The 27911-nt window shown below is 39.1% G+C and overlaps 1 protein-coding gene across 1 annotated transcript in view; it reads left to right on the top strand.

The window, feature by feature from the left end:
* The window catches only part of LOC117885140 (von Willebrand factor D and EGF domain-containing protein-like), a 263371-nt gene that overhangs the window by 40196 nt on the left and 195264 nt on the right, over positions 1–27911 (top strand). Inside the window, exon 2 of the mRNA XM_034786325.1 lies at positions 24346–24530. Within this exon, the coding sequence (XP_034642216.1) occupies positions 24346–24530 (185 nt within the window). The remainder of the gene's footprint in view (positions 1–24345; positions 24531–27911) is intronic.

Raw genomic sequence — 27911 nt, 5'->3', positions numbered from 1 at the left:
GAAGAAGAGCTCTGTGTAAGCTCAAAAGCTTCTCTCTCACCAACAGAAGTTGGTCTAATAAAAGATATTACCTCACCCACATTTTCTATCCAATATTGGAAGAACATGGCTACAACAACACAGAGGGGGCGGGGGGGGGGGGGGGGAGAGAGAGACAGTTCAGTTTGACACCTAGGCTAAAAAGGTTAATGGAATTCTCATTTTCACATATAGAAAGCCTGCCTAACTATGTCGAGGATTAAAAATAGAAAGCCCATAGCTGACCCTTAGATCACTTCTGAATAAGTGTGAACAGGTTTACTTTTTGTACAGTATCATGTGGCATAACACTGACAATATTTTATCACCAAAAAGGTCCTTTTCAGTAAAGAGATGACAGGCATGTTCTTCATACCGTATGGTAAAAAATATCCTTACATGTCTGCCAAAGGCATCCACCCTACATATAAATATAATATAACATCTATAATAGTCAACAACGCCCATATTCTAGCAATAATTTATATGCATTAAAAAGCAATTGTTACAAGAGGTATTTCCACTATTTTATCTTTTGCAATGATGGCTCGTGTGCAGCTTGTTTCCATGGGAACTGAACCATCTCTGAACTGAATTAATGTCGGAAAACAAACAAACAAACAAACAAACAAACAAAATAGCTTTTGGGGCCACCAAAGGTTAAGTTTTAATACATTGATCTATGTAGAATATTCGTAGAAATTGGAGGGATCAATCTCCACAGAATCTCTATTCTAGGCAGTTCATGATACACTATAGAAATGTCCAACAACTGCAGCCCATCACGTTTCAGATAATCAAACTGACAAGTTCCAAAAAGCAGCTCTGCAGTGACTACAAATTACAAATGAATAAAACAGCAAATGATAAATTGATTGCCTGTTGTTTCTTTGTGTACTAATTTGTGTTATGGCTTTCCAATCTTAAATTGTTTGATTAGATTTTTGTTTTTTAAACATAAATTAAAAATGAAATGTCTATGGTAAACTCTGCATTAACTAAAATAACAAGGAGTCTGGAGGCACCTTAAAGACTAACAGATTTATTTGGGCATAAACTTTCATGGGTAAAAAACCCACTTCTTCAGATGGAGTGAAAATTACAGATGCAGGCATTATTCTACTGACACAAAAAGAAGGGAGTCACCCCACAAGTGGAGAACCAGTGTTGACAGGGCCAATTCAATCAGGGTGGATGTAGTCCACTCCCAATAACTGATGAGGAGGTGTCAATTCCAGGAGAGGGAAAGTTGCTTTTGTAGTGAGCCAGCCACTCCCAGTCCCTATTCAAGCCCAAATTTATGGTGTTAAATTTACAAATGAATTTTAGTTCTGCAGTTTCTCTTTTAAGTCTGTTTCTAAAGTTTTTTTGTTCAAGTATGGCTACTTTTAAATCTGTTATAGAATATCAGGAAAATGAAGTGTTCTCCTACTGGCTTTTGTATGTTACCATTTCTGTGTCCATTTGTGTCCATTTATTCTTTTGTGTAGAGACTGTCCGGTTTGGCCAATGTACATGGCAGAGAGGCATTGTTGGCACATGATGGCATATATCACATTAGTAGATGTGCAGGTGAATGAGTCCCTGATGGTGTGGCTGAGGTGGTTGGGTCCTCTGATGGTGTCACTAGAGTAGATATGGGGACAGAGTAGGCAATGAGGTTTGTTACAGGGATTGGTTCCTGGGTTAGTGTTTCTGTGGTGTGTAGTTGCTGGTGAGTATTTGCTTCAGGTTTGGGGGCTGTCTGTAAGTGAGGACTGGCCTGCCTCCCAAGGTCTGTGAGAGTGAGGGATCATTTTCCAGGATAGGTTGTAGATCGTTGATGATGTGCAGGAGAGGTTTTAGCTGGGGACTGTATGTGACGGCCAGTGGTGTTCTGTTATTTTCTTTGTTGGGCTTGTCCTGTAGTAGGTACCCGTCTCACTCTGTCAATCTGTTTCCTCACTGCCCCAGGTGGGTATTGTAGTTTTAAGAATGCTTGATAAAGATCTTGTAACTGTTTGTCTCTGTCTGAGGGATTGGAACAAATTTGGTTGTATCTTAGGGCTTGGCTATAGACAATGGATCATGTGATGTGTCCTGGATGGAAGCTGGAGGCATGTAGGTAAGTATAGTGGTCAGTAGGTTTCCGGTATAGGGTGGTGTTTATGTGGAAGTCACTTATTTGGACTGTAGTGCCCAGGAAATGGATCTCTTGTGTGGACTGGTCCAGGCTGAGGTTGATGGTTGGGTGGAAATGGTTGAAATCCAGGTGGAATTTTTCAAGGGCCTTCCTTCCGTGGGTCCATATGATAAAGATGTCATCAATGTAATGCAAGTAGAGGAGGGGTGCTAGGTGACAAGAGGAACTGTTGTTCTAAGTCATCCATAAAATGTTGGCATACTGTGGGGCTATATGGGTATCCATAACAATGCCGCTGACTTGAAGATATAAGTTGTCCCCAAATCTGAAACAGTTGTGAGTGAGGACAAAGTCACAAAGCTCAGCCACCAGGCATGCTGTGGCCTTATCAGGATACTATTCCTGACAGCTTGTAGTCCATCCTCATGTGGAATACTGGTGTAAAGAGCTTCTACATCCATGGTGGCCAGGATGGTGTTTTCAGGAAGATCACCAATGCATTGTAGTTTCCTCAGGAAGTCAATGGTGTCTCAAATATAGCTGGGAGTGCTGGTAGGGTAGGGTCTGAGGAGACAGTCCAAATCGCCAGATAATTCTCTGTAAGAGTGCCAATGCCTGAGATGATGGGGCGTCCAGGGTTTCCAGGTTTATGGATCTTGGGTAGCAGATAGAATACCTCTGGTCGGGGATCTGAGGGTATCTCTGTGTAGATTTGTTCCTGTGCTAGAGCGGGGAGTTTCTTGAGCAGATGGTGTAATTTTTTTTGGTACTCCTCAGTGGGATCAGAGGATAGTGGCCTGTAGAATGTGGTCTTGGAGAGTTGCCTGGCAGCCTCCTGTTCATAATCCGACCTGTTCATTATGACTACAACACTTCCTTTGTGAGCTCCTTTGATTATAATGTCAGAGTTGTTTCGGAGGCTTGGATGGCATTGCGTTCTATATGGCTGAGGTTATCGGACAAGTGATGCTGTTTGTTTCACAATTTCAGCCTGTGAACATCTGTAGAAACACTATGTAGAAGTCCAGTCTGTCATTTTGACCATCAGGAGGAGTCCATGCAGAATTCTTCTTCTTGTAGTGTTGGTAGGAGGGTTCCTGTGGGTCAGTGCACTGTTCAGTAGTGTGTTAAAAAAATTCCTTGAGTGTTACAGCATTTTCTAGCCTGTATTCATGAAGATGAAAGTTACTTTTATTAGCCCATTTCCAGAACTATGAACTGAGATTGTAAACCTGGCTATATTTTTTTCATTATACAAAAGATGGAAGAAAATTGTAAAATGTTTTGTGGGTGAACTATAATTCTACTTAGTTAAATTCTGTGTAACTCTGGCAACAATGGCACTATTTGTAAATTTGGATTATAATGTGCAGGTAAATATTTATTGAATTATCTTGGTATTATAAAGAATTTAGTTCTGGCTGTTGTCTCCCCAGCTATCTAATATGGTTGGTTTTTGTGAATTGTTTTTGCTATGCAAAATGTAACTCTGTTTTAATGAGTTTTGTGAACAGGGCAAATTTTTAAAGTTTATTGTTGTTGGGATTAGGTGGTCAGAGCATGGGCATGAAAGATAACAGTATGACTTAACAGTAATTAAGAATACATTAGGATTCACTATGTCCTGCAGTAAAAAGGAAGCTATAGTAGGCATCAGTGTCTTTGATAGTAAGAGCAACATTTCTGAGAGTTCACATTTTCACCTACCCACTCCTGTAATACGTCTATAACCTCTGGCCGAGTTACTAAAATCCTCAATTCTTGATTTAAAGACTTCAAGTTACAGAGAATCCATCATTTACTCTAGTTCAAACCAGCAAGTCACCCATGCTCCATGCTGCAGAGGATGGCAAAAAAAAAAAAAAACCGCCCAGGGTCTCTGCCAATCAGACCTGGGGAAAAAATTCCTTCCCAACACCAAATATGGTAAACAGTTAGACCCTGAGCATGTGGGCAAGACCCACCAACCGGACACCCGGGAAATAATTCTCTGAAGTAACTCAGAGCCCTCTCAATCTAGTGTTCTATCTCCAGATATTTGCCAATAGCAGTTGTGGATGGGTGATATGCCATTGTATGCAATCTCATCATACAATCCCCTCCATAAATTTATCAAGCTCTGTCTTAAACCAAGTTACGTTTTTTGACCCTACTACTCCCCTTGGAAGGCTGTTCCCAAACGTTATTCCTCTGATGGTTAGAAACCTTTGTCTAATTTCAAACCTTAGCTTGATGATGGCCAGTGTATGTTCATTTGTTCTTGTGCCAACATTAGCCCTTAACTAAAATAACTCCTCTCACTCCCTAGTGTTTATCCCTTTGATGTATTTATAGACAGCAATCATGCCTCCCCTCAGTCTTCATTCTGTGAGGCTAAAAAGCCAACCTCCTTAAGTCTCCTCTCGTAAGGTAGGTTCTCCATTCCTCTGATCATCCTAATAGCTCTTTCCCTGCTCCTATTCCAGTTTGAATTCATCTGTCTTAACATGGGAGACCAGAGTGCACACAGTATTCCAGATGAGGTTGCATCAGTGCCTTGTATAACAGTAAAAACACTTCCCTATCTCTACTGGAAATATCTCATCAGATGCATCCAAGGATTACATTAGCCTTTTTCACATCCGTATCATTCTGTCCCTGATCATTACACACTGTTACAGGTTGATAATTTGGTGGCTAGTAATGTGTTAACTCCTCAATTTACAAAATGGTGTGTGGAATTTAAACTGAGCCACTTCATTGGCTTTAATGGCAGTAAAATCATTATGTTATACTTTGAAAATATAAGGGGAAATAATTTCCTATCTAGCCAGATAATTACATGGCCTTACATATTAAAACATACAGCTGCTTTATACATACAATACATATAAAAGAAGGGGTATCCCTCTAGTTACACAAGTTTGGAATTCCACTAAGGCTGCTTAAATAATTTGTTTTGATGTGGTAGTTACAGCACAGGGGACTGAAATATCTTTTGCAATGAATTGGTTCTGCCATGGATACAACCACAAGATAAAGTCACTTTAAGTAACCTCTGAGGTATATACTTGGAGCCATCCAGTGCAGACAATAAAGGGCAGAAAGCTAGAAACTCTTGAGTTCTAATCCCAGCTCTGCAACTGACTTATTTGATGGCTAGGGCAAGTCACTTGATTTCTGTGTATCACAAATTTATACATATTAGAGATGGGCAAGAGCTATAGGGCTAAATATTTAAAGGGTCTCAATTCAGTGTCGAGTTTTCTTAGTTGTGTTTTTACAGACAGCATAAATGTTCAGCACACGTTAGAATTCAGATCTTCCAGATTGCTGAATGCAGTCAGATCCCTAAATACTAATATTTGTGTCCACCATTGTATCTGAAAACTGGGGGCCATTTTTTAAAAGATCCCTTAGGTCACTTAATTTATTTCCCTGACTGTATTCAGCAAAATGATATGTACAAACATTAACTCCTATAAAAACAATGAATTCTCTTCCCTGGATTTGCAACCTTCTAAAATTTATTTTGTGTGAACATTTGTATGAGTTTTATTTTGTTTGAAAGAATATTTGTGAAAGAAGGCAAAATTCCTTAAAATATTTATGCAAATGCGTGTTTTCATATAAGATTTGTATTAGAAACGCTTGCATGGCCATCTTGAAATCTTTTTGATTATCCTTCTGTTTATGAAAGCTACAATCACCTAATCAGGGAGTAGAAACAATATCATGTGATCTAAGTGACCAATCTCACAACGTAAGAAATAGCAAGTATTCAAAAGCTGGGTCAAAAGTCAATAGTTCATGAATAACCAATAATAAATGCAAACAAATTTTAGCTTATTTGACCAACAATTTTAAATAATGAGCAAGGTTGTAAAAATCCAAAATCCAAATCTGTTCACAGATGACTCATGAATGAAGGGGAAAAGCTAAATGGGTTTCAAATCGTTTTTCCAGATGTACGGGGGACCAAATTCAACCCATTACAGTTTGAAGCCATTTTTATTATAACTTAATTTTATAAAACACATAAGGCTAGATTTTGCTCCCAGCTACATCAGTGTAAATAAGAAGAATTTGGCCTGTTACATTCTGCACAGTTGGTACTGATCAACATACATCTGCCTTTAATATGCAGCAGATGGGTAACATTCATCTCTCACTATAACTGTGCTATCTTATTGCTGTGTACTGTACATGTATAATGGTGTTCTGCTGCACGCATGTAATCATGCAAGTATTTTTCTTATTATGGTTACTAATCCTAAAAGGTTACTACAGGTTAGCAGCTTTAAATCTAATGAGGACCTCAACTAAAACCGGTTGAACTCGATTCCCTTTGATATAAAAAAAAAATAAGGCTTACAGCTAAAGTCATTGTAGATCCTTGGAAACTTGTTATCTTCATAAATGTTGTTGGTCCTTCTGGTATATTACTAAACATTTTTACAGTAATTATACTACAGATTATTCTAAACCAAGAGAAAAAAATAGCATCTTTTAGACAATGAATAGGACAAAATTCCATTACCTAAAACGAGTTAAAGTACTGTGACAAAGTTCCTCCTTTGCCTTGGTGGATGCTGCATTTTCTGGAGGATTTGTTCGCCTCAGAGGTTTTTGGCAGTCCTCAGTTTGGCTCCTTTTGTTAGTGGCACAAACCTGCCATTCACTCAGCTAACCTCATCACTGGCCAGCATGGGGAAAAGGAGGGGAACAATCCCTTGCAGTCTCTGCTGGCTCACCTAATGGGTCGGGGAACAGGCCAGAGACCTTCGTCTCTGGTGGGACCCACAGGCCAGATCAACTCCTCTTATATCAAATGGGGAGTTGGGGAGATCGGGGGAACCCGTGCCCACCCTCTACTCCGGGTTCCAGCCCACGGCCCTGAGGACTGTCTTAGTGTGCCTCCTGTAACAGCTGCGTAACAGCTACAACTCCCTGAGCTACTTCCCCATGGCGTCCTCCCAACACCTTCTTTGTCCTCATCACCGGCCCTTCCTCCTGATGTCTGATAACGCTTGTACTTCTCAGTCCTCCAGCAGTACGCCTACTCACTCTCAGCTTCTTGCAAACCTCTTGCTCCCAGCTCCTCACACACACCCCTCACAGACTGCAGTGAGGTCCTTTTTAAACCAGGTGCCCTGATTAACCTGCCTGTCTTAGTGGATTCTAGCAGCTTCTTAATTGGCTCCAGGTGTCCTAATTAGCCAGCCTGCCTTAATTGGTTCCAGCAAGTTCCTGAGTGTTCTGGAACCACCCCTGTTACCTTACGCAGGGAAAAGGGACATGCTTAATCTGAGGCTAATATATCTGCATTCTATCACTCTCCTGTAGCCATCTGGCCCGACCCTGTCACAGTACTTATCTAGCAAACAAAGGTTTTGATTTGCTGAGTGTCTGTAGTTTCGGGTGTGAATATCTATAAGAGCCAGCAGATCTCATTCAAGAGTTAGGGCTAGTCTACACTGGCAGTGCTTTAACGTGCCTTGTGTGGTCGCAGCGCAGCCCTGGGAGAGAGCTCTCCCAGCACTCTAAAAAAAACGGGTGCACTCTCTACACTGGCGCTTTACAGTGCTGCAACTTGCTGCGCTCAGGGGGGGTGTTTTTTCACACCCCTGAGCGAGAAAGTCTCAGCGCAGTTAATTGCCAGTGTAGCCAAGCCCTTAGACAGAATGAGCTACTTTTCCATAACCAGAAGTATAAAATCCCCAAAGAAACATCATCCAGGCAGATTGAAACTGCTAATTAAATCGGTGACCATTTTGTTACTATACTAATCATACAGACAGTAATAAAAGGAGACTCATGTATTTGAATATTTAAAGTGAATTATGACCATATGTACAGAAACTGCATCTTGCAAGTGTTGAAAAATTGACGCAAAGGATTGGTAACGAACAGGATTTCAAGAAAGCTATTTCACTTAATGTTTTTATTCCATACTTGGGAGTACAGCTTTATTTCAACCTACTGGCCAGGCAGACCTGTCGAGTACTTCTAGTCTATAACCCTTTAATATTTTTAAAGCTATCTTCATATGATGTACCAGACAGCTAGAGTTTCTGCATCTACTACAGTAGCCATTATATACTTAAGCAAAAGGAGAAACATACTTGTGATAGAATCCATGCAAGTTTCTTTTTAGATAGAGCCATTTACAACTAGGTTACTAGATTATAAAATCCTTACTGGATTGTAAATTAGTTGTGCAATGGACCATGTCTTTGTACAGCACACGGCTGGGGCACTGTAAATAACCTTCAGACCAAAGACAGAGTGAACCAAACTTTTTTTTTTTTAATTTCAAAATGGTGACAGAAAAACATTCCCTGAATATACAAGGAACTTGTGGGTGCCCAAAATATTATTGCTTTGGCTACCGTGAAAAGCAGTGAATAATATCACAGGGAAGAGGGGAGGAGAGGAAAAACTTGTCCAGTAAAAAAGTGGTGACTAATTAGTGACTGGTGCTTCAGAGAAGGGTATAGAAGCCTTTATGCTAGGCTAAGAAAGGCAGAAAACTTTGCCCATTTTTTTGTACTTCAAGGAGTGTATGGTACATAAAAGTGAAGAGCCTAGAATGGAGAGCATTTGGTGCCTACCCATACTAAGACCATGGGGGGGAAATGGAATGAAACAGTATATTATGAGGACTCTCACAGGCCTATGTTAGTAAGTGCCTATGACCAAAGCTAACATCTCTAGCAGTCCTGATCCAGAAACAAATGCAGGGCATTTATATTTAGGGACAATTTTCAAAGGGATCTAGACCCAGCCTCCATGTATGTGTATTCAAACACCTGCTTTTAATGGGCTAATTTCTGTCCTTACGTTCTCATACCATTTTTTATAAGATGTCTGCATGCACAGTTCATAGATTCCAACATTCACAAATGCACCTGTTTGTGTACTGTGACAAAGTTCCTCCTCTATCTTGGTGGGTCCTGCGCTTATTGGCAGATTTTCTTGCCTCAGAGATTCACCATGTGGGTTGGGGAACAGCCCAGAGACCTTCCCTTCTGGGATAACCCACAGTCCAGGTCAATTGGGAGGTTTGGGGGGAACCTGGGCCCGCCCTCTACTCCGGGTTCTAGCCCAGGGCCCTGTGGACTGCAGCTGTCTATAAAGCCTCCTGTAACATCTGCATGACAGCTACAACTCCCTGGGCTACTTCCCCATGGCCTCCTCCAAACACCTTCCTTATTCTCACCACAGGACCTTCCTCCTGGTGTCTGATAATGCTTGTGCTCCTCAGTCCTCCAGCAGCAGACCCTCTCCCTCTCCCTCTCCCTCTCCCTCTCCCTCTCAGCTCCTTGCGCCTCTTGCTCCCAGCTCCTCACACTCCCACCACAAACTGAAGTGAGCTCCTTTTAAAACCCAGGTGCCCTGATTAGCCTGCCTTAATTGATTCTAGCAGCTTCTTCTTAATGGGCTCCAGGTGTCCTAATTAGCCTGCCTGCCTTAACTGGTTCTAGCAGGTTCCTGATTACTCTAGTGCAGCCCCTTCTCTGGTCACTCAGGGAACAGAAAACTACTCATCCAGTGACCAGTATATTTGCCCTCTACCAGATTCTGTACCCCACTGGCCTGTCACAGTATGTAAAGTCTATTGGTGTATGCTGTCTACATAGACAAATATAGAATACTTTTAGAAAATTTGGTTCATAAAACCTGGGCAACAGCATTGCTACTCAGACTCGAATTGGGATCGTTATACCTCAATGTCATTCTTTTTTGTAATTCTAGTCAGTTGACAATAAGTAACCCATAGTATGAGCATAGATCATCCTCCAGAGAGCATTATTGTTCAAGGAAGGTTGTATGAATTAGTCAGAATAACTGGGGAAATGTTGCCAAAGTTCAGCATCCTCCATGAGAGCAGTCTGGAAAAAATGTTGACTCTTGAATCTAGCCTGCATCCAAGCTTAGACAGGAAAACAAGTCAGATCCTCAAAAGGGGCAAACCATGGACATCAAATTTCCATCTGAATAGAGTCGCAGTGGGTTCTAAAATCGAAGCATGCAAGTTCATTTTTGCTATCGCTGTCTAGGAAAGCACCGTTTGAAGGGGTATGTTTGGCTGAGATTAGGAGGTAAGAAAGAACCTTTTCATTTTTGTCTCACTCTTTCATTCTGAGAGATGAGAACAAAGGAGACCAATCAATAACTATAATTATAATTTTCTTTCTATTGATTTCTCAAAAGTCCTTAAAGGCATCATCATTAACTTAAAGCTAACTTATGAAAATTTATGAGGTTTTTAATTCTCTCCTGACAAAGTAATAGTAGGTTATTTCTATATTCAAATGCTTAACATTTTTCGTTCCATAGCCAGGCCAGAATAAGTGAAAATGACACTTGGTAAAAATTAATACAGTAATCGACACATTTTGGCTCTCTCGCTTTCTCTAAACTGGAAGAGAAGATACATAAGACTATTTTAAAAGCAGCAAAAGATCAGGTTCCCGCATTCCGTTAAATTTCACACTTTGTATTTGCAATGCCAGCACATTTTCTGTATTTGTATCCATTGTTCTATTTGTGTGTTACTTTAGGATTGACAAAAGGTGCCAGATAGACAATCCTAGAGACTGAAGTACTTTATTCATCCACAAAATAGATGTAGCACAGGCAGCTGCAGTGCAAGCTTTGCCAGGTTGGGTATGCTTCAACTCTCACTGAAGTCAATGGGAGTCTTTACATTAACTTTTACAGAAGTGAAATTGAGCCCATTGTCCCTCCAATGTGCATAAATCCTGTCATAGGAGAACAGCCTCTGGTAGAGTGGAGGTAGTTCAATCTCAATGCCCAGTCTCTGAGACTGTCAACAAGGGGTGAATTAGTGCCAATTGTGATACTAATTTTGGGGATATGGACATCCTGGAACAGGAAAGATTTTGCATAGGCCATCAAAAAGCCAAGACAATAGCAGCTGGCCTAAGCTGGATTTGAAATGGCAATCTAGTAATGAAAGTGTCTGCCATTATCAAAATTTCAAGTAATCTTTAACAGTTGTTTTGCTGTGGTGAAAAAGAGGTTATCGGCATGCATAGAATCACAGAAGATACAGGGACAGTGGAAAAGGCCTATTAGCTCATCCAGCCCATCTTGCTACGAATGCAGAATGTTTCTTGACAGTACATTTTCAGTTGTTTAGTCTGGTCTAGTTTTAAAGTATGCCAACCAAAGAGGCTTCCACCACTTCCCTTGGGGCACTATTCCATAGCTAAATACTATAGATCTCATGGGAGAAGTTGATAGCAACGAATATAATTCAGACGTTAGGAATTGTATAAAATTGATAAGGGAAGCAAAGGGACACAAGGAGAAACCTATGGCCAGAAGAGTTAGGGACAATAAGAAGGAGTTTAAGTATACCAGGAACAAAAAGCATCCTAGCAATGGTATTGATCCATTACAAGATGGAAATGGTGGGATTATCAGTTTAATGCAGAAAAGGCAGAAGTCTTTAAGAAATATTTCTGTTCTGTATTTGGGAAAAAGACAGATGATGCAGTATTATCATATAACATTTTTTCCATTCCATTAATATGACTGGAGGATGTTAAACAGCAGCTACCAAAGTTAAACGTTTTAAAATCAGCAGGTCTGGATAACTTCAAGATAAATCCAAGAGCTATAAAAGAGCTGGCTGAGGGGCTTGCTGGACCATTCATGTTGATTTTCAGTAAGTCTTGCGATACTGGGGAAGTTCCAGAAGACTGAAAGAAAACTAATAATGTGCCAAGAGTTAAAATGGAAAAATGGGACGATCTGGGTAGTTATAGGTGTGTCACTCTAACATCGATCCCAGGCAAGATAATAGAATGACTTATTAGGGACTTGATTAATAATGAATTAAAAGAGGGTAATATAATTAATGCCAATCAATATGGATGTATGGAAAATAGATTCTGTCAAACGAATTTATTTTTTTTAAATGAGATTGCATGTTTGGTTGATAAAGGTAATAGTGTTTATGTAATACACTTAGAGTTCTATAAGGTCTTTGACCTGGTACTGTGCAACAATTTGATTACAAAACTAGAATGATATAAAATTAACATGGCACACATTAAATGGATTAAAAGATGGCTAACTGACAGGTCTCAAAATATAATTGTAAATGACGACTCATCTTTGAATGTGTGTATCTCTAGTGAGGTCCCTCTTGGATTGGTTCTTGGCCCTTATGCTATTTAACATTTTTATCAATGACATGCAAGAAAACAAAGTCATACCTGATAAAGTTTGCAGATGACACAAAAAGTGGGGGAGTGGTAAATAGTGAAGAAGACTGGTGACCCATACAGAGTGATCTGGATTGCTTGATAAACTGGGCACAAAAACAATATGCATTTTAATACAACTAAATTTAAAGGAACAAAGAATGTAGGGCATACTTAAAGGAGGGGGACTTTGTGCTGGGAAACTGACTCTGGAAAAGATTCGGGGAGGGGATAATCAACCGAACCTAAGCTCTCAGTTCAACACTGTGGACAAAGGGGATAATGCCATTGATGGATGAATAAACAGGGGAATCTTGAGTCGGAGCAGGGAGGTTATTTTACCTCTGTATTTGGCATGGGTACAACCATTGCTGGAATACAGTGTTGAGTTCTGTCCACAATTCAAGAAGGATCTTGATAAATTGGAGAGGCTTCAGAGAAGAGACACAAGAATGATTAAGGATTAGAAAACATGGCTTATAGTCATACACTCAAGGAGTTCAACCTATTTAGCTTAATAAAGAGAAGGTTAAGGGGTCACTTGATTTACATGGGGAACACATATTTGATAATGGCTCTTCAATTTAGTGGAGAAAGGTATAAAATGATCCAATCGCTGAAAGTTGAAGCCAGAGAAATTCAGAGTGGGAAATAAGATGTAAATTTTCAATAGTAGGAGCAATTAACCGCTGGAGCCATTTACCAAGGGTTGTGGTGAATTCTCCATCACTCACAACTTTTAAAGCCAGATTGGATGTTTTTCTTAAAGATATACTCTAAAAATCATTTTGGGTATGTTCTATGACTTTTGTTATACAGAAGGTCAAATCAGATTATCAAAATGGTCCTTTCTGGCCTTGAAATTTATACATCATTGTTCAAAATTTCTTCAGATATAACTTTACATTTTCCCTTCTTAATAATATCCCATAGCACTTTTCAAACACAGCAGGTGATAACGGCGGTATTCCTGTCAGACATTGCTTCTGTCTCTCAGTAAAGCACATCCAAGGCTATGTGTGAGAGATAGGCTTTTACACTTGCCTGCAGAACTCCTGCACTATCAATATTTAGCATACTACTTTTTAAAGTTTTCTTGGGGAATTCTGACTACAAAAGATGTTTCATATAATTAATCAATTCTTTCTAATCTACAAGTTAAGAACAGAAATCAAACTGTAGATAACAGAGCGAAGCACGAATAGGTAATTGCTTTGTCTGGAAGTAAAAGTGGAACACAGCTGGCCTGTGGTTTGGCAACAGTATGTTTCATTACTTTATGGAAGATCCAGGATGATAAGTGACCTTGTTCCCAGGCAAACAGAACTTTGATGCATCATTCAAGTGATACATTTGGGCTGTTGAAGTGTTCCAGTTACAACCTTCTCACAGTGTTCCAGGTTACCTCATTTGTGTAGACAAGCTGATTAACCCACAATAAGGATTCATATTCTTACATCCTGCCTGGTGGCAAGGAGCTGTGGTAATCAGTGTGGAGTGGAAAAAATATGAGAGATTCCATTTGGGCAACTTGTAGCATTGTGGGCCAGGTCCAGTGAGGGAGAAGCCATATTTGTCTTGGATACCTCACAAGGAGATTATACGGACCGTACTTTATCACAAAATAAAAGGAAATAAGGACAACCCAGGGAATTATAAACCAGTCAGCTTAACTTCTGTACCCGGAAAAATACTGGAGGAAATAATCAATTTGTAAGCATCTTGAAGAAACTAAGGCGATAAGTAACAGCCAGCACAGGATTGTCAAGAACAAATCAAGTCAAACCAACCCAAAGTAATAATCTTCTTTGACAGGGTAATAAGCATGGATGGAGGGAGCAGTAGATGTGGTATAACTTGACTTTAGTAAGACTTTTGATAGTGTCTCACATGAACGTTTCATAGGCAAAATAGGAAAATATAACCTAGATAAACCTACTATAAGGTGAGTGCACAACTGGCTGGAAAACCATACCAAATGGTTCACAATTGAGCTGGAAGGTCTTATTGAGTGGGGTTCACAGGGAGCTGGCCTGGGTCTGGTTCTATTCAATATCTTCAGGAAATATTTTGACAATGATATAGAGAGTACACTTATAAATTCTGAAGACAATACAAAGCTGGGAGAGGTTGCAAACACTTTGGAGGATAAAATTAGAATTCAGAATGATCTTGACAAACGAGAAATGGTCTGAATTAAGCAGGATGAAATTCAGTTAGGACAAGCGCAAAGTATTAGACTGAGGAAGGAATAATCAATTACACAAATACAAAATGGGAAATGACTACTTGGGAAGGAGTGCTGCAGAAAAGGACCTGGTGTTACAGTGGATCCCAAACTGAATATGAATCAACAATGTAATACTTTTTCAAAAAAAGGGAACATCATTCTGGGATGTATTAGCAGAAGTGTTGTAAGCAAGACACAACAAGTAATTATTCCACTTTACTCAGCACTAATAAGGCCTCAGCTGGAGTATTGTGTTCAATTCTGGGCATCACATTTCAGGAAAGATGTGGACAAATTGGCAAAAGTCCAGTGGAGAGCAACAAAAATGATTAAATGTCTAGAAAACATGACCCAGGAGGAAAGATTGAAAAAATGGGTTTGTTTAGTCTGGAGAATAGAAGACTGAGCAGGGGCATAACAACAGTCTTCAAGCACATAAAAGGTTATAAAGCAGGGGTCAGCAACCTTTCAGAAGTGGTGTGCCAAGTCTTCATTTATTCATTCTAATTTGAGGTTTCGCGTGCCAGTAATACATTTTAACATTTTTAGAATGTCTTTTTCTATAAGTCTATAATACATAATTAAACTATTGTTGTATGTAAAGTAAATAAGGTTTTTAAAATGTTTAAGAAGCTTCATTTAAAATTAAATTAAAATGCAGAGCCCCTCGGACCGATGGCCAGGTCCCAGGCAGCGTGAGTGCCACTGAAAATCAGCTCACGTGCTGCCTTCGGCATGTGTGCCATAGGTTGCCTACCCCTGTTGTAAAGAGTAGGGTAATAAATTGCTCTCCTTAGTCACTGGGGACAGGACGAGAAATAATGGGCTTAAATTGCAGCAAGGGAGATTTAGGTGAGACATTAGGAAAATCTTCCTCACTATAAGAGTATTTAAGCACTGGAACAAATTATCACGGGAGGTTGTGGAATTGCTGTCATTGTCTACTCTAACATGTTCTTAAAAACCTCCAATCACCTATCAGGGATGGTTTAGAAACTTTAGATAATACTTAGCTCTGCCTCAGTGCAGGGGACTGTACTAGCTGACCTATCGAGGTCCCTTCCAGTTCTACAGTTCTATGCTTCTATGAATATACAGTATGTCCATAGAAGTGAACAGACTAAAATCTATATTTTGTATGAATGGTTGATATACCATATCTACATCAATAACAGTCTCTTAGTTGTATGCTGGAAATTGCTGTGAAAATAACAAGATGCCTTATTTTCAAAACATTCAAAATGTATTTTTAGCATTAGAGCTATAGAAAAAAATGTGGTTTTGATTGGTCCAATTTTTTCTCTAACTTCTGTCTACCAGGATTGGTTGAATCATTCATTAAGTATAAATTATGCAACATACAATCTGTTTTTTAGTCCCCTAGTTATCTCTTCATGGGTCATGATTTCTATATAGATGCTCATTATATACACATGTCCAATTAATATTGTGTGTGAACACAATATGACTTGTTTAGTACCTGGTCATTAGGAGTATGAGTATGTGCTAGTTGTGCCACATGATTGGTCACCTAGTGTTAGCTCTGTTTTTCAATGATCTGCAAACAGGTTGTGATTTGTACTTGTTTACTATGAAGTTTCTTTGCAATATTTTTTAAAAGGCCATGAGAGCGCATATGGTTCAAATGTTCTCAAATATTTATTCACACTCATATTCACCACAATTTGTGAATAAAATTTCTCTCACCAGAATGTTCACAATAATTAAAGAGGGTCTCCAATACTTATGAAAAATGTCAATGAGTTTTATTCAAAAGAATATGGACAAATAGGGTTTTTTTTTGGGGGGGGGTTATGTAAATTCACCTGGCTTTACCTGATAGATCACAATAATACCCCTTCCTGAAACATAGTATTAAAATTAGCATAAAAATTAACTGGAACACATTCTTCTCTTACCATTGTGAATTTGGCCACTAATAGTTTGGAGAGAATTCCTCCTTCTCATCTAGTTTCCTCTCTTTCTCCCAATACTCTTTTTCCACAGAAGGTAAGGGCCAGAACCTGCCTCGTATGATTTTTTTTTTTAAAGTAAGGATTGGGGGAAGGACTGCAAGCCTTGCCCCTATGGGCCTGATCCTACTAGGTGCTGAGCTTGCGCACCCTGTTGGCTTCAATGAGATCTGAGGGAACTCAGCACCATGCAAGAGCAAGGCAGTTTGTATTTTTTATCCAAACATTAAAATCTCAGATTTTTTTTCTCCAGTAGGCACCAGAATCAAACACGCCCCTTCCTCTGTGTCGAGTAAGGGCCATGCCTGCAGTGGAATTAGTATGGAGAAGGCAGGATGCTAAGCACCAGGCAAGTTCAGCCCCTATGTTGCAGCAAGGAGAGGGTGGGAGAATCGGTGGGCTAAGGGAGGATAGGAAGTATGGACAGATAATTACATGGACCCATTATCAAGGAACCTTCACTGCAATTAAGGAAAGGGGCAGTTGCAGCCTGGGGTTCAGAGGATGAGTCCTGTGGAAGTCCACATTTCTCAGGCTGTGTGCAGGAAGATTTGGTCCCAAAAGTATATTAATGTTTTAGGGTTGTAACTTTAAAGAAATCCAAATCACACAGAACCACAGCACCTTACTGAATGGGGACCACTCTCTTTTCATTTGTGTCAGAAATGCTTATTTTTCATTAATTGTCATCAAATTAGCCATCTATTTCTCTGAGCGTTAGAATGTGCTTTCAAATATATTGTGTGTCTAGCACTGTTCTGGCCAAAATAAATACAAATCTCAGCCTCACAGACCTTATTTCTTTTAGTGTTTTCTATCTGCTACCACCTATTGATATTATTTGACTGGCAGCTGCTATTCAGAGTAAACAAACAAGCTCTCAGCCTCCTAAGCCTTTGTCTGAGTAATCCATTGATATTTACTGGGAGGGCAGATGGCAGAGAGAGTTCTATCTCACCAAAGCTAACATGCCATTGTAAATAAATACAAAATGAAGAATGCTTTATTTTTAAGTTTGCCCTGTCTTGCTCCAATTCACTCTGCTGTGTACCCCTTACCCCATCCTCTGCCAGCATTGCAGTGCCCTGCTCCTTTCCAAATGGAATCAGAGCATCAATCAGGAGGTAACGGGGCCCTTTGGGGCTGCACAGATAAATTCTATTCTAGCATCCTTTTCGTCACAGTCACTGAAAGAGAAATGAATGGCTGCATACAGCACAGCTCGGCTGGCTGTTAACACCGGGTTACCTATAACAATCTTATACCAATGGAAGTTGGGGCTGTTTGGAATTTGGGGCCAGATCTTGAGCCACCTGGTGGCAGTGCTCCGCACAGCTGAGGAATAGGGAGCCTTAAACCATCTTTACCAGACTCCCTCTGGATACCTTAGACAAGCTACATGGCTTCTCACATATGTGTACATTTGAGCTGGAAGGTTTGATTCCCAGCTTGTACAGACATCCCCATGCAAGCTCTGCTCAAGCTAGCTCCATTGAAGCCAGATGGCAAAGGCAGAAGCAATGCAAAGGAATGGAGTGATACACAGTTAACAACATTGTAGTCTGTATCTACCTCAGAAAGCTGAGCCAACCTTGGAAAATCAAGGAAGTAAATAATCATTTGCCTTGATGGTTCCTGTGGCCAGATCCTCAGCTGGTGTAAACCAGCACAGCCTTCAATGGAGCTACAGAGATTTATAGCAGCTGAGGATCTGGCCAGTGACCTAGAAGAAACAGGTAGAAGGAATCAATGTTTGCCAAATGGAGAGTACATACAGTGGAAGTAAATAAAAAATTCAAATCTAAGATGGAATACTTGACAGCATCCTTGGGCACTTTTATTGTACCCTTCTTACTTCAGCCAATGCTAGAAGGGAACAAACTGTGTAGTGGCCATGCCATCCTTTCCCTTGGCCATTACATGTCTCTAGATACGTCTATTTCCAGGAGCACTGTGGCAGGAACACAATTATGTCAGCATACCCAGAACAGCAAAATAGTGGTCCTGTAGCAGTTCACACATCTGACTTTCCTTGCATCAGTTTCTCCACCATTAGCTCTGTGCCTTTCCACCCAGACAGTTTCAGCTGAGCATAACTAATTAACAGCACATCTATTGAGCAACTAAGGGTGAAATTTTGGTTTTATTGAAATCAATGGTGAAAATCCCACTGACTTCAGTAGGACTAGGATTTCACTCTAAAGTTTGGTCTACACTACATACTTACACCCGTGAGTGACGTAATTATACCAACCTTAACCCCCTATGTAGGCAGCGCTGGCAGGAGAGCTTCTCTCACTGACATGGCTACTGCCTCTCATGGAGGTGGACTTGTTAAGCTGACAGGAGAATTCTCTCCCATTGGCTGAGAACATCTTCACCAGATGCAACGCAGCTGCACCGATGTAAATTTATAGTGTAGACCTGCCCTAAGACTTTCTTTATAATGCTGACAGAGTTACTCAAACACTCTTTTTTATTTAGCAGCCACAACATGTATTGAGGTTTGTTTGCTTTGAATGTGTCAAAAAGAACCATTTCCAGTGTCTTTTTGCAGGGAGCTGCTCTCACAAAATTGTTGGTTTTCAAAAAAGAAAAAAAAAAAAGCTTTAAAACCTAGACAAGCAAACAAAACATTATGTCTTTTTAGCAACACCTCTTTAAGTATTGATGGTAATAATAGTTCAAGAAGAATCTTATTATAGAGAGCTGGATTACTAATACAAATTCTAGCTACTGTACATCATTTAATTCTTAATATGCACTGAAACTGGACAGGAAGAAAGCTGACTATATAATTTAAATCTTTATGGTCATAATGATGATGACCCCTTGGCTCCCCTGAAAACTCAGCATCTTTTCATAAATCTGTAATACAATTATACTAATAGAGCTGTGAGATTAAATGAAATTTACAGTTGTCCCATACAAAAAGAAATATTTCTGTTTAAAGGCAATCTAGCCTGCCCCTGGGAGAACGATAACAATTCAGTACAGGACATGGACATTGACTTTTATTGTTCCCCACAGCAAGGGGGGGGGACAATTGTTATATTGAACACTTTCATCACAGTACACAGGCTTGACATCACATCTGACTTTGTCACACATTAAAAATGAACAGAAGGGTCTTCATTTGATTAAAGTCAATACAGCAGCAGTCCCCTTCGCACAGAGGCAAATAGTTTCCAGGTGAACTGCTTCAGGAAATAGCAGGATTGTTGTTTTGGGTTTGTTTTTTTAAACAACACTTCCATAACATAGTCTAATTATAAAGATATTTTCCTGTTAAAGAAGTGGTAATTAGCCTGTGCCCTGAACTGCAATTTGCATATGAGGATTTACATGGACTGTCATAAGCTTCTAAAATGTACTATTTTTGCCTAGGAAAGTCAATAACTCAGTAACTACACAGTAAATGACTTGTGCTAGATTCTGCTCTGGCTTTCTCCAGCTTCATATTAGCGCAATTCCATTGACTTCAATGGAGTTGCTCCTGATTTGCATCAGTGTAAGTGAGAGCAGAATCAAGCATTCTAACTGGGATGGAGTTGACAGCTGATCAGGTTGCCTTAGCACCTCTTCAGTCTGTAAGCATAACTATCCCACAGCTAGAGGCTGTAAAACACATTCTGAGCCTTAGAGAATATTAAGAGATTGTGGTTGTTTGAGTCATGCCTTCAGAAATGTCATGTGCTTAAGGGGGCCGGGGGGAGTAAGAGCATTCTTATCTTTGTCCAAATATACTCTCTTGAATTGAATTTGCAAACTTCCCTCCTGCCTTATCCTACCATGCCCCTCTCCTGTGCTCCTAGGCTTCCCTCCCTGCCCTTTGAAAATTTCAGTTGTGTTGAATATTCTTAATGTTAACATGCAAAACAGGATTTTTTCTAAGCTACTGTAAACATAAAGACATGAAGAATGAAAAATAATTAGCCATGTCCTCAACATCTAATATATTTGCCTTGTTTTAAGAGAGTAGTTAATCATCAACAAGACCACAACATGTTTTGTGGATTTGTATTATTACTAATTCATTTTGAGCAGTGTTATTAATTACGTTTAAACAGAATATTCTGTCTTATTATTATTATTATTGAAATAACTGACTATTATTAATTACATTTAAAATGATATCACAGGACTCCTGCAGTAATACTGTGCATAGAATAATATTTAAACTCCATTTACATGTAGAATCTTTTGTTTTTCATTTCAAAGGGAGGTAATTAGAATAGGCAATGGGGAATTGTGAAACCTGAGTTCTGTTCCCAGTACTACTTCTGATACATTATGTGATGCTGGGCAAGTCATTTAGGCTCTCTATGCTTCAGTTTCCCCATGCATAAAAAAGGATAGTAAAGCACTTTGAGCTCCTGGGATGGAAGTTGTGAGGTACTATTCTTCACAAAAAACAAGTCATAAACTCCTGCTACACTGAGATTAGTATGTATACAGCAATACTACATTAACTATTTTCTGCATAATTTCTCTCTCTCTCTCTCTTTTTTTTATTAATTCTTTGTCAGGAGTTTAGAAATACAAAAGATTTCCAAGAGAGTCCTGCTTCAAGTTAGGCATCTAAATTAAGAGCTCAGCGCCTCCTATTGAGAACAAGGCAACCTATTGTGGTTCTGGGAGATGGTCTGCCCGTCTCAGTCTGCCTGTTGAGTACAAGACAAGCTGCTGGGAGCAAAGACTGAAAATCTGACTAATTTCTATAATATATGGAGATATACCTTTCTCATAGAACTGGAAGGGACCTCAAAAGGTCATCGAGTCCAGCCCCCTGCCTTCACTAGCAGGACCAAGTACTGATTTTTGCCCCAGATTCCTAAGTGGCCCCCTCAAGGATTAAACTCACAACCCTGGGTTTAGCAGGCTAATGCTCAAACCACTGTAGGTGAAACTGTGGGCAAGCGGCCAGGGAGGAAGTCATGGGCATCCCACACAGCAGCCAGAGGATTAAAGCCTCTGTGTGGGATTAGGCCCTTTCCTCTTCTCAGACTCAGGAAATTCACTGAGTTTGGTGATGGTCCATTCCATAGGGGAGCCCCTCTGTCTCCAGACCTCTTCTTCGTCAGTTTTCCCCATCAATTGTCAGAGTGGTATATTTAACAAAATACAGCATAAAGGGCCTGATTCTCTGCTGCCCTGCGCCTTGTGTAGTCATTTTCATGAATGCAAATTCAATACAAAGTTGGTATAAAATGCTACAATTCTGAGAATGAGGCCCAATATATACCAAGAGTTCAATTCCTTCTGTATTACAGCAGTGTTAATGTAAAGTTTTGGGCTCCCATTGAGACATTCATCTTGAAGGTGCAACAAACTAATATGACATAGGTACAAAAAGGAATTTTAATAGATACTGTCACAACTTGATCTTATAATACAAACATTAGTAATCAATCCAGAAAAGGGTCTATATAAGGCACATAAACTCTTTGAGCTGCTAGCAGGCTATTATCTCAGGGTAAAATTCACCCTTGTGCACAAGGCTGGCCCAAGGCCTATGCACTACTGAAGATAGTTTAACTCCCACATAACCCCCTTTTGCAAAGGACAGTTTTAATGCAATGCAGTCCCAGGACTGGCTGCACATCCACAGAAAGGATTTCTGAAGAAAGCAGGACCAGACATAACTATTTGTACAATATTTTCCAGCAGTCGCTGTGAAATGGTTCTTACCCTTCTCGGAAAAAAGGTTGGGGAATTACAAAATTAAAAAATACAGTAATTTTAATTTAATTGAAACTTTGCATTGATATTGCTCTGGCCTTCGATTGGTAAAGTGCCCTATAGGCTGTAATAATGGCTCTGTAATGCTCCATTTGTCCTGTGTACCATTCCTTTACCATTGACAGAATAAAAATAATCTTTAAAAATATTAATATAAATAGATTGACTTTGACCTTCTGAGTATCTTGTCAACAAAATAAAAATGATAAATCTGCTTCAGTGTCACTGGAGCAATATTAAAACAGGGTTATAATCTGAAAAGTGACATTTGAGAAATGATATAGTGGGGATTTCATATAAAATACCCTTTGTTTATAAAGCCAACTACTGCCAGCCCTACACATAAAAGCTTGGATGTGAACATCCTGCTATGTTCTCTCTGCCTTTTACATCATCACTAGTAATTAAAGATTACTGCTGTGAGAAGTTGGCTGACAGTTCTGTTGAAAAAGAGGCATGAAGCAGACTAGAGACCAGTTCATTCCTCCACAGCTGTATTCACTCTGCAGTACTAACATGGTCAAATTTGTTGTTTTTTTTTTTTTTTTCTGTAAAGAAAGCAGATAGGATTCAGGGAAACAGACGGAAAGCTGAATAGAAAGGTGCATTTTTTTTTCTAACCACACATTAATTTTCTGACTACAAACACCTGGAAAATAAATAAAATCACAAGAAGTCATCAAGCCATTGCTTAACAAGAAACCATAGGATACTAAGACTCAGGAAAACAATAAAACAAGGAAGAGGGATAGACAAAATGACCTTCCATCTGTAACAGTGTTGATTCAACATGCTGACAATGCCTGAGTTTCCAAAGAACAATTTTCATACAATTTTTGCATCTTTTGAACTTCTAGCAGTAAGAGGGAGTTGTATTAGTGCTAGATAGCTAAATTATTTTCATGGCTTTACAACGTTAAATGTTTTTAGATCTTTTAGTATTTAAGAAGGTGTATGTTATTTCTTATACAATTTAAGAGTCCCCAGTTATTTGGGGGAAAAGGGAAACCAAAACCAAGTGAACAACAACAAAAAATCTTTGAAAAAGATATTCTTTAACCAAGAACATGAGAAAGTATCACAATGTACCACAGTGTACCTTTCAGCATAAATGCTTTCAAATAAATTCTACCTTAGCTTTCATTCTGAATATAGCAAGTTGTTGTTTTCAGGCTATTTATTCTTTAATAATTCTTTGCAAACTGTTCATATTTTATTTTTCTTGGTTTAAATAAAACTAGTTCATGATCTAGAATGATAAATATTGAAAAGTTTGGGAATGATGTTGCATATTTTAGTGCTAGGGGATATCACTTTATATGAAACTAAAAATAATCATAAACACAGTACTTAAGTTAAAACAAAAAATCAAAAAATTGTATCATCAGATTACCAAATCTGGAACCTCAGATCAACCTCTCTTTCTCTTTTGAATTTTGGGGAGGGGAGACTCAAGCTATGTTTATACTGCTCTGCAGTTCAGAGTATGGGGGTTTGAACAGCAGTGCACATTAAAGTGCTGTGCTGTAACTCCCCCATGTGGACACTGCAGGCATGGACAAAAAGGTTTCCAGTTCATGTTTAGCCCTCTTCAAACAGGACTCTACATTAATGTGAACTAGGAAATTAGTTTGTGCCTGCAGTGTCCACATAGGGAAGTTTCAGTGCATCATTTTGATGCTCACTGCTATTCACACCCAGGGCAGGGCAGTGTAGGCAATCCCTCAGATGCCAGTCCCTAGAACCAAACCCAAGTTCAAGGCAAAACAAGAAGGGCTTTATTTTCTGCTTCTGTTTCAAATGTGGTCAAAATCTTGTGAGATTTCAGACCAAGATGGCAAATATCCTATAACTACAGGTCCTGAGATTTTAGAGTTGACAAATCCAAACTTGAGCCCTAGCTATGATTTGGCCTTGAATCCTAGCCTGAACCTAATCTGGATTTGAACACCAGCTCCTTGGCCCATCTTCAGCAGTTATTAATTATGAGAAACAGAAATGGATATTTTATAACCCTCATTCTTTTTACCCTTTCTTTAGCTCCGGAATGCTTTCCGGAAGGACACCAGATTCTGCACAATCCCTACCGCAGCACCACGTTTGATTCATTGGAATTACAGCAAACAGCAATTCAGGAGCTGGTTTGTGATCACTCATTGCCACAAGGGTGGTATCGTTTCATGATCAACAATAGGCCTGCAGAAATGCCAACAAAATGTGTAGAAGTTAGTAAAAATTAAGAACTAAACATCTGTGTACTTAAATAAATCCAGTAGGTGCAACTTCTCCTTTCTGTCACATCTGTAAAACCTAGGGTTGCCAATTTTGATTGGACGTATTCCTGGAGGTTTCATCATGCCATAATCTTTAATTAAAGATTAATCTTTAATCTTTAATTCGTGGAGACTCCGGGACAATCCTGGAGACTTGACAATCTTAGTAACACTCTAACAGCAAGTAACCGAAAGGTTATAATGGGGTTGCGTGGATTTAACTGACAGGAGGATTTTGCCCTCACAGTTTGTATGATCATCATTCCCCCAAAAGTACATCTTAGAGGTTAGTCTATTCCAAGTAATTCTGGACTCCACACTACTGGAATGAATTCAAAGGGCCTGATTCTGTTCGCATTTACACAAGTGTAAATCGAGAATAACTCCACATGAAGGCAATGGAGTTATATCAGTTGAAAAAGAGTGTAAGTGACAAATGACAGAGAGAAACAAGATGCAAATGTTTTTAATTAGTATTGTTGCCACAGTGTATTACTTAGTCTCATAAATGGGTTAGTTGCTTTCTCTAGTTGTTTCACATGCGACTCTGTAGAAAAGGATAAGAAAATTGATATTCATTTTCAGGTGGAGTTAATACAATTTTGAAACCTAGAAAACAGAATTTATGGGCCAAATTCAGACCTTCTGTACAATGGGTGCTCTGCCAGATTAACTCCATTGTATCCTTATCAAATACCAATAATGTACTGAGGACCACTGTATGAGATTAAAATGGTGTCCAACGCATTATCAAACAAAGAGTCTATTCTGTAGAAGAATAGATTAATTGATGATTGTAAAGCACTTTGAAGATGAAAAATTAAATTTAAAGTCCCTTTTTAAAAATATTACATACCACGCTACATAGAAAACATTTATGAAGTTAGAAAACAACATTATATACTCACAGTAAGAGCAACAGCTAACCGTGCATGCTTAGTCAAGACAAATAAAAGTTATTTCCATAATTTTACATTATATGGAATGTTAAATCATACTTGTTGCTTTTATGGGGTTCCTAAGATTATATATACTATATACATATAATTATAAAATATACATTTGCTTCTGTTAGGCCATCATGGAAGAAATTGTTTAAAAAGTCATATTTTGTTTATTCAGACTGTTCTGTATATGTGCAATTATTCTATAATATATCTTGTCTTTACAATTCAGTAATTTTCAGTATTTGGGAGTACTCATCTCCGCAATGTACCTTTAGCAATACATCCTTTGTTTCTTTAGCCTCCCCAACTTCGACTCCTTTATTCAAGTTTGTAGGGTTTTATCACTTGTTTAGTTTCTTAACTTGTAACATCATTCTTATCATTGGTTTCTTAAGTCTTATCTGAATGGTAGAAAATACCTGTTTCATCCTGTTGATGAAGGATTATACCTGTTATATGTCACTACTGGAAGAATGTGTTTCTTTTAGATCTTCACCTTCTAATTCTTGTCCTCTACATTCTATTCCACTTAATTAAATCACCATTTAATTTGATTTTCCATTTAATTTGAGCAGAACCTCTGGAACAAAATAATTTGTATTAATAACAGCTCAGCTTCCACCCATTAATAAGCAGTTATTATTGGATATTTCAATCACTGGCTGTAGTGAGCTGATTTTAATTAACAAGGCAGGGACAAAATTCTAAACAGATAGAAGGAAAAAAGTATTCAAATATGATCCATGTTCTAGTAAAAGATCGCTATAGAGAGCTAAGAGCATCATTCAGACATTCCTGTTGATATCATAATAAGCACTGCCTTGTACTATATAAATGTGATAAGCACCAAGGTGATATCAGGTGGAAACAATTAGCTGTTTATCAATTGATACAATGAACTCACTAATTCTAAGCAATATTAGGCATGAATTCAGGTTTTATCTCATGCAGTTCAATTGAACTCCGATGGGATTTAAACTACAACAAAGAAATCGAGGGCTTGCCTCATTAAAGCACTTAAGGATATGAGAACAATGGGCCCACTGGGAAACCTGAACTCATCATTTAGGTGCATAATGGGAGGCTGGGCTCTTTTAAAAATCTGGTTATTTATTTAGGTGCTTAACTGGGAGATGTTTGTAAAGCTCTATTGAAAGTCTTACTGAATGTTTCTATAAACATCAATGTAGGTGTAGCCATTTCTGAATATTGTTCCATGGCCATATAGAAAAATCTTGGTCAGGGGATATCAAAACCAAGCAACTCAGGCATATTTAAGTAAAAAAATTAACTTACAGTAGGGGAGAAAGCTGCAGATTTCAGCCCTGACACTCACGAGTCATATATAACTTCAGTATTGATACTAAGAACAGCAAATCTGACATTGTCTCTTGCTTACTAATTAAACAAATGAAGTAAGCTGACAAACTGAAAAAGCCAAAAAAATAAAAGTGAAAACTCCCCTATGTAGAGGAATTAAAATGTGGAGTATATCCCTGGTCCAGCATTCCTTAGACCCAGGTGCTGCCCACAAACTCATTCCTCCAGTAGCAAAATACTTTTGATTGAAACAGCTTTCCAGTTTAGACATTGCCTCTTGAAATTCCCTAGGGGATAAAGGGTGATACTGACCTTGTTACCTCAGTGTTTCCTTTCCCTCTGTGTTCTCTGAGGGTGCTAACCAATTACAGACACCCCAGCATGTACTCTCAGCCTTTGCTGAGGTGCAATGCTGAGTTGCCTCCCAACAGCCAAGTCAAGCAGGCACACAACCCAAACTTGCAAATATCTGTGCCCCAAAGTGTCCAGGCTGATGCTAACAGATGCACGCAACAGTTCCTTCTGAAAGTACTGCCAAATTCACTTCACAAGGGAAAAAACCACAAAGGAAGAGAGGCATTCACCACTCCTAGAATTACTCCATAGTACTGGGGAGAGGGGAGGAATGCAGTGCCAATTGTGACAAAATGACCTTCACAGAAAGAACTAAAGTAGCATCAAAATTAAAAGATCCTAGAAAATTAAAACAAGCAAACAAGAAAGAAAGAAAGAAAGAAAGAAAGAAAGAAAGAAAGAAAGAAAGAAAGAAAGAAAGAAAGAAAAAGAAAGAACAGGCCTAATGTAGAAGAATAAAGGGAAAACATAAATGGGATAATGAAACAGACTTCCTAATAAAAATTATAAAAAGTGTATGCAAGCAAGCCACCAGAAAGGAACAAATACAAACCAAAGATAACATAGGGTTACCATACGTCCGGATTTTCCCGGACATGTCCGGCTTTTTGGGGCTCAAATCCCCGTCCGGGGGGAAATCCCCAAAAGCCAGACATGTCCGGGAAAGTCGGGAGGGAGGGAGGGCTCGGTGGTGCTCGGCCAGGGCCTCTTT

This window comes from Trachemys scripta, chromosome 11 (assembly GCF_013100865.1).
Source record: "Trachemys scripta elegans isolate TJP31775 chromosome 11, CAS_Tse_1.0, whole genome shotgun sequence".
Classification (NCBI taxonomy): domain Eukaryota; kingdom Metazoa; phylum Chordata; order Testudines; family Emydidae; genus Trachemys; species Trachemys scripta.
The sequence above is the reverse complement of the archived record's forward strand: the minus strand, read 5'-3'. Positions and strand labels throughout refer to the sequence as shown.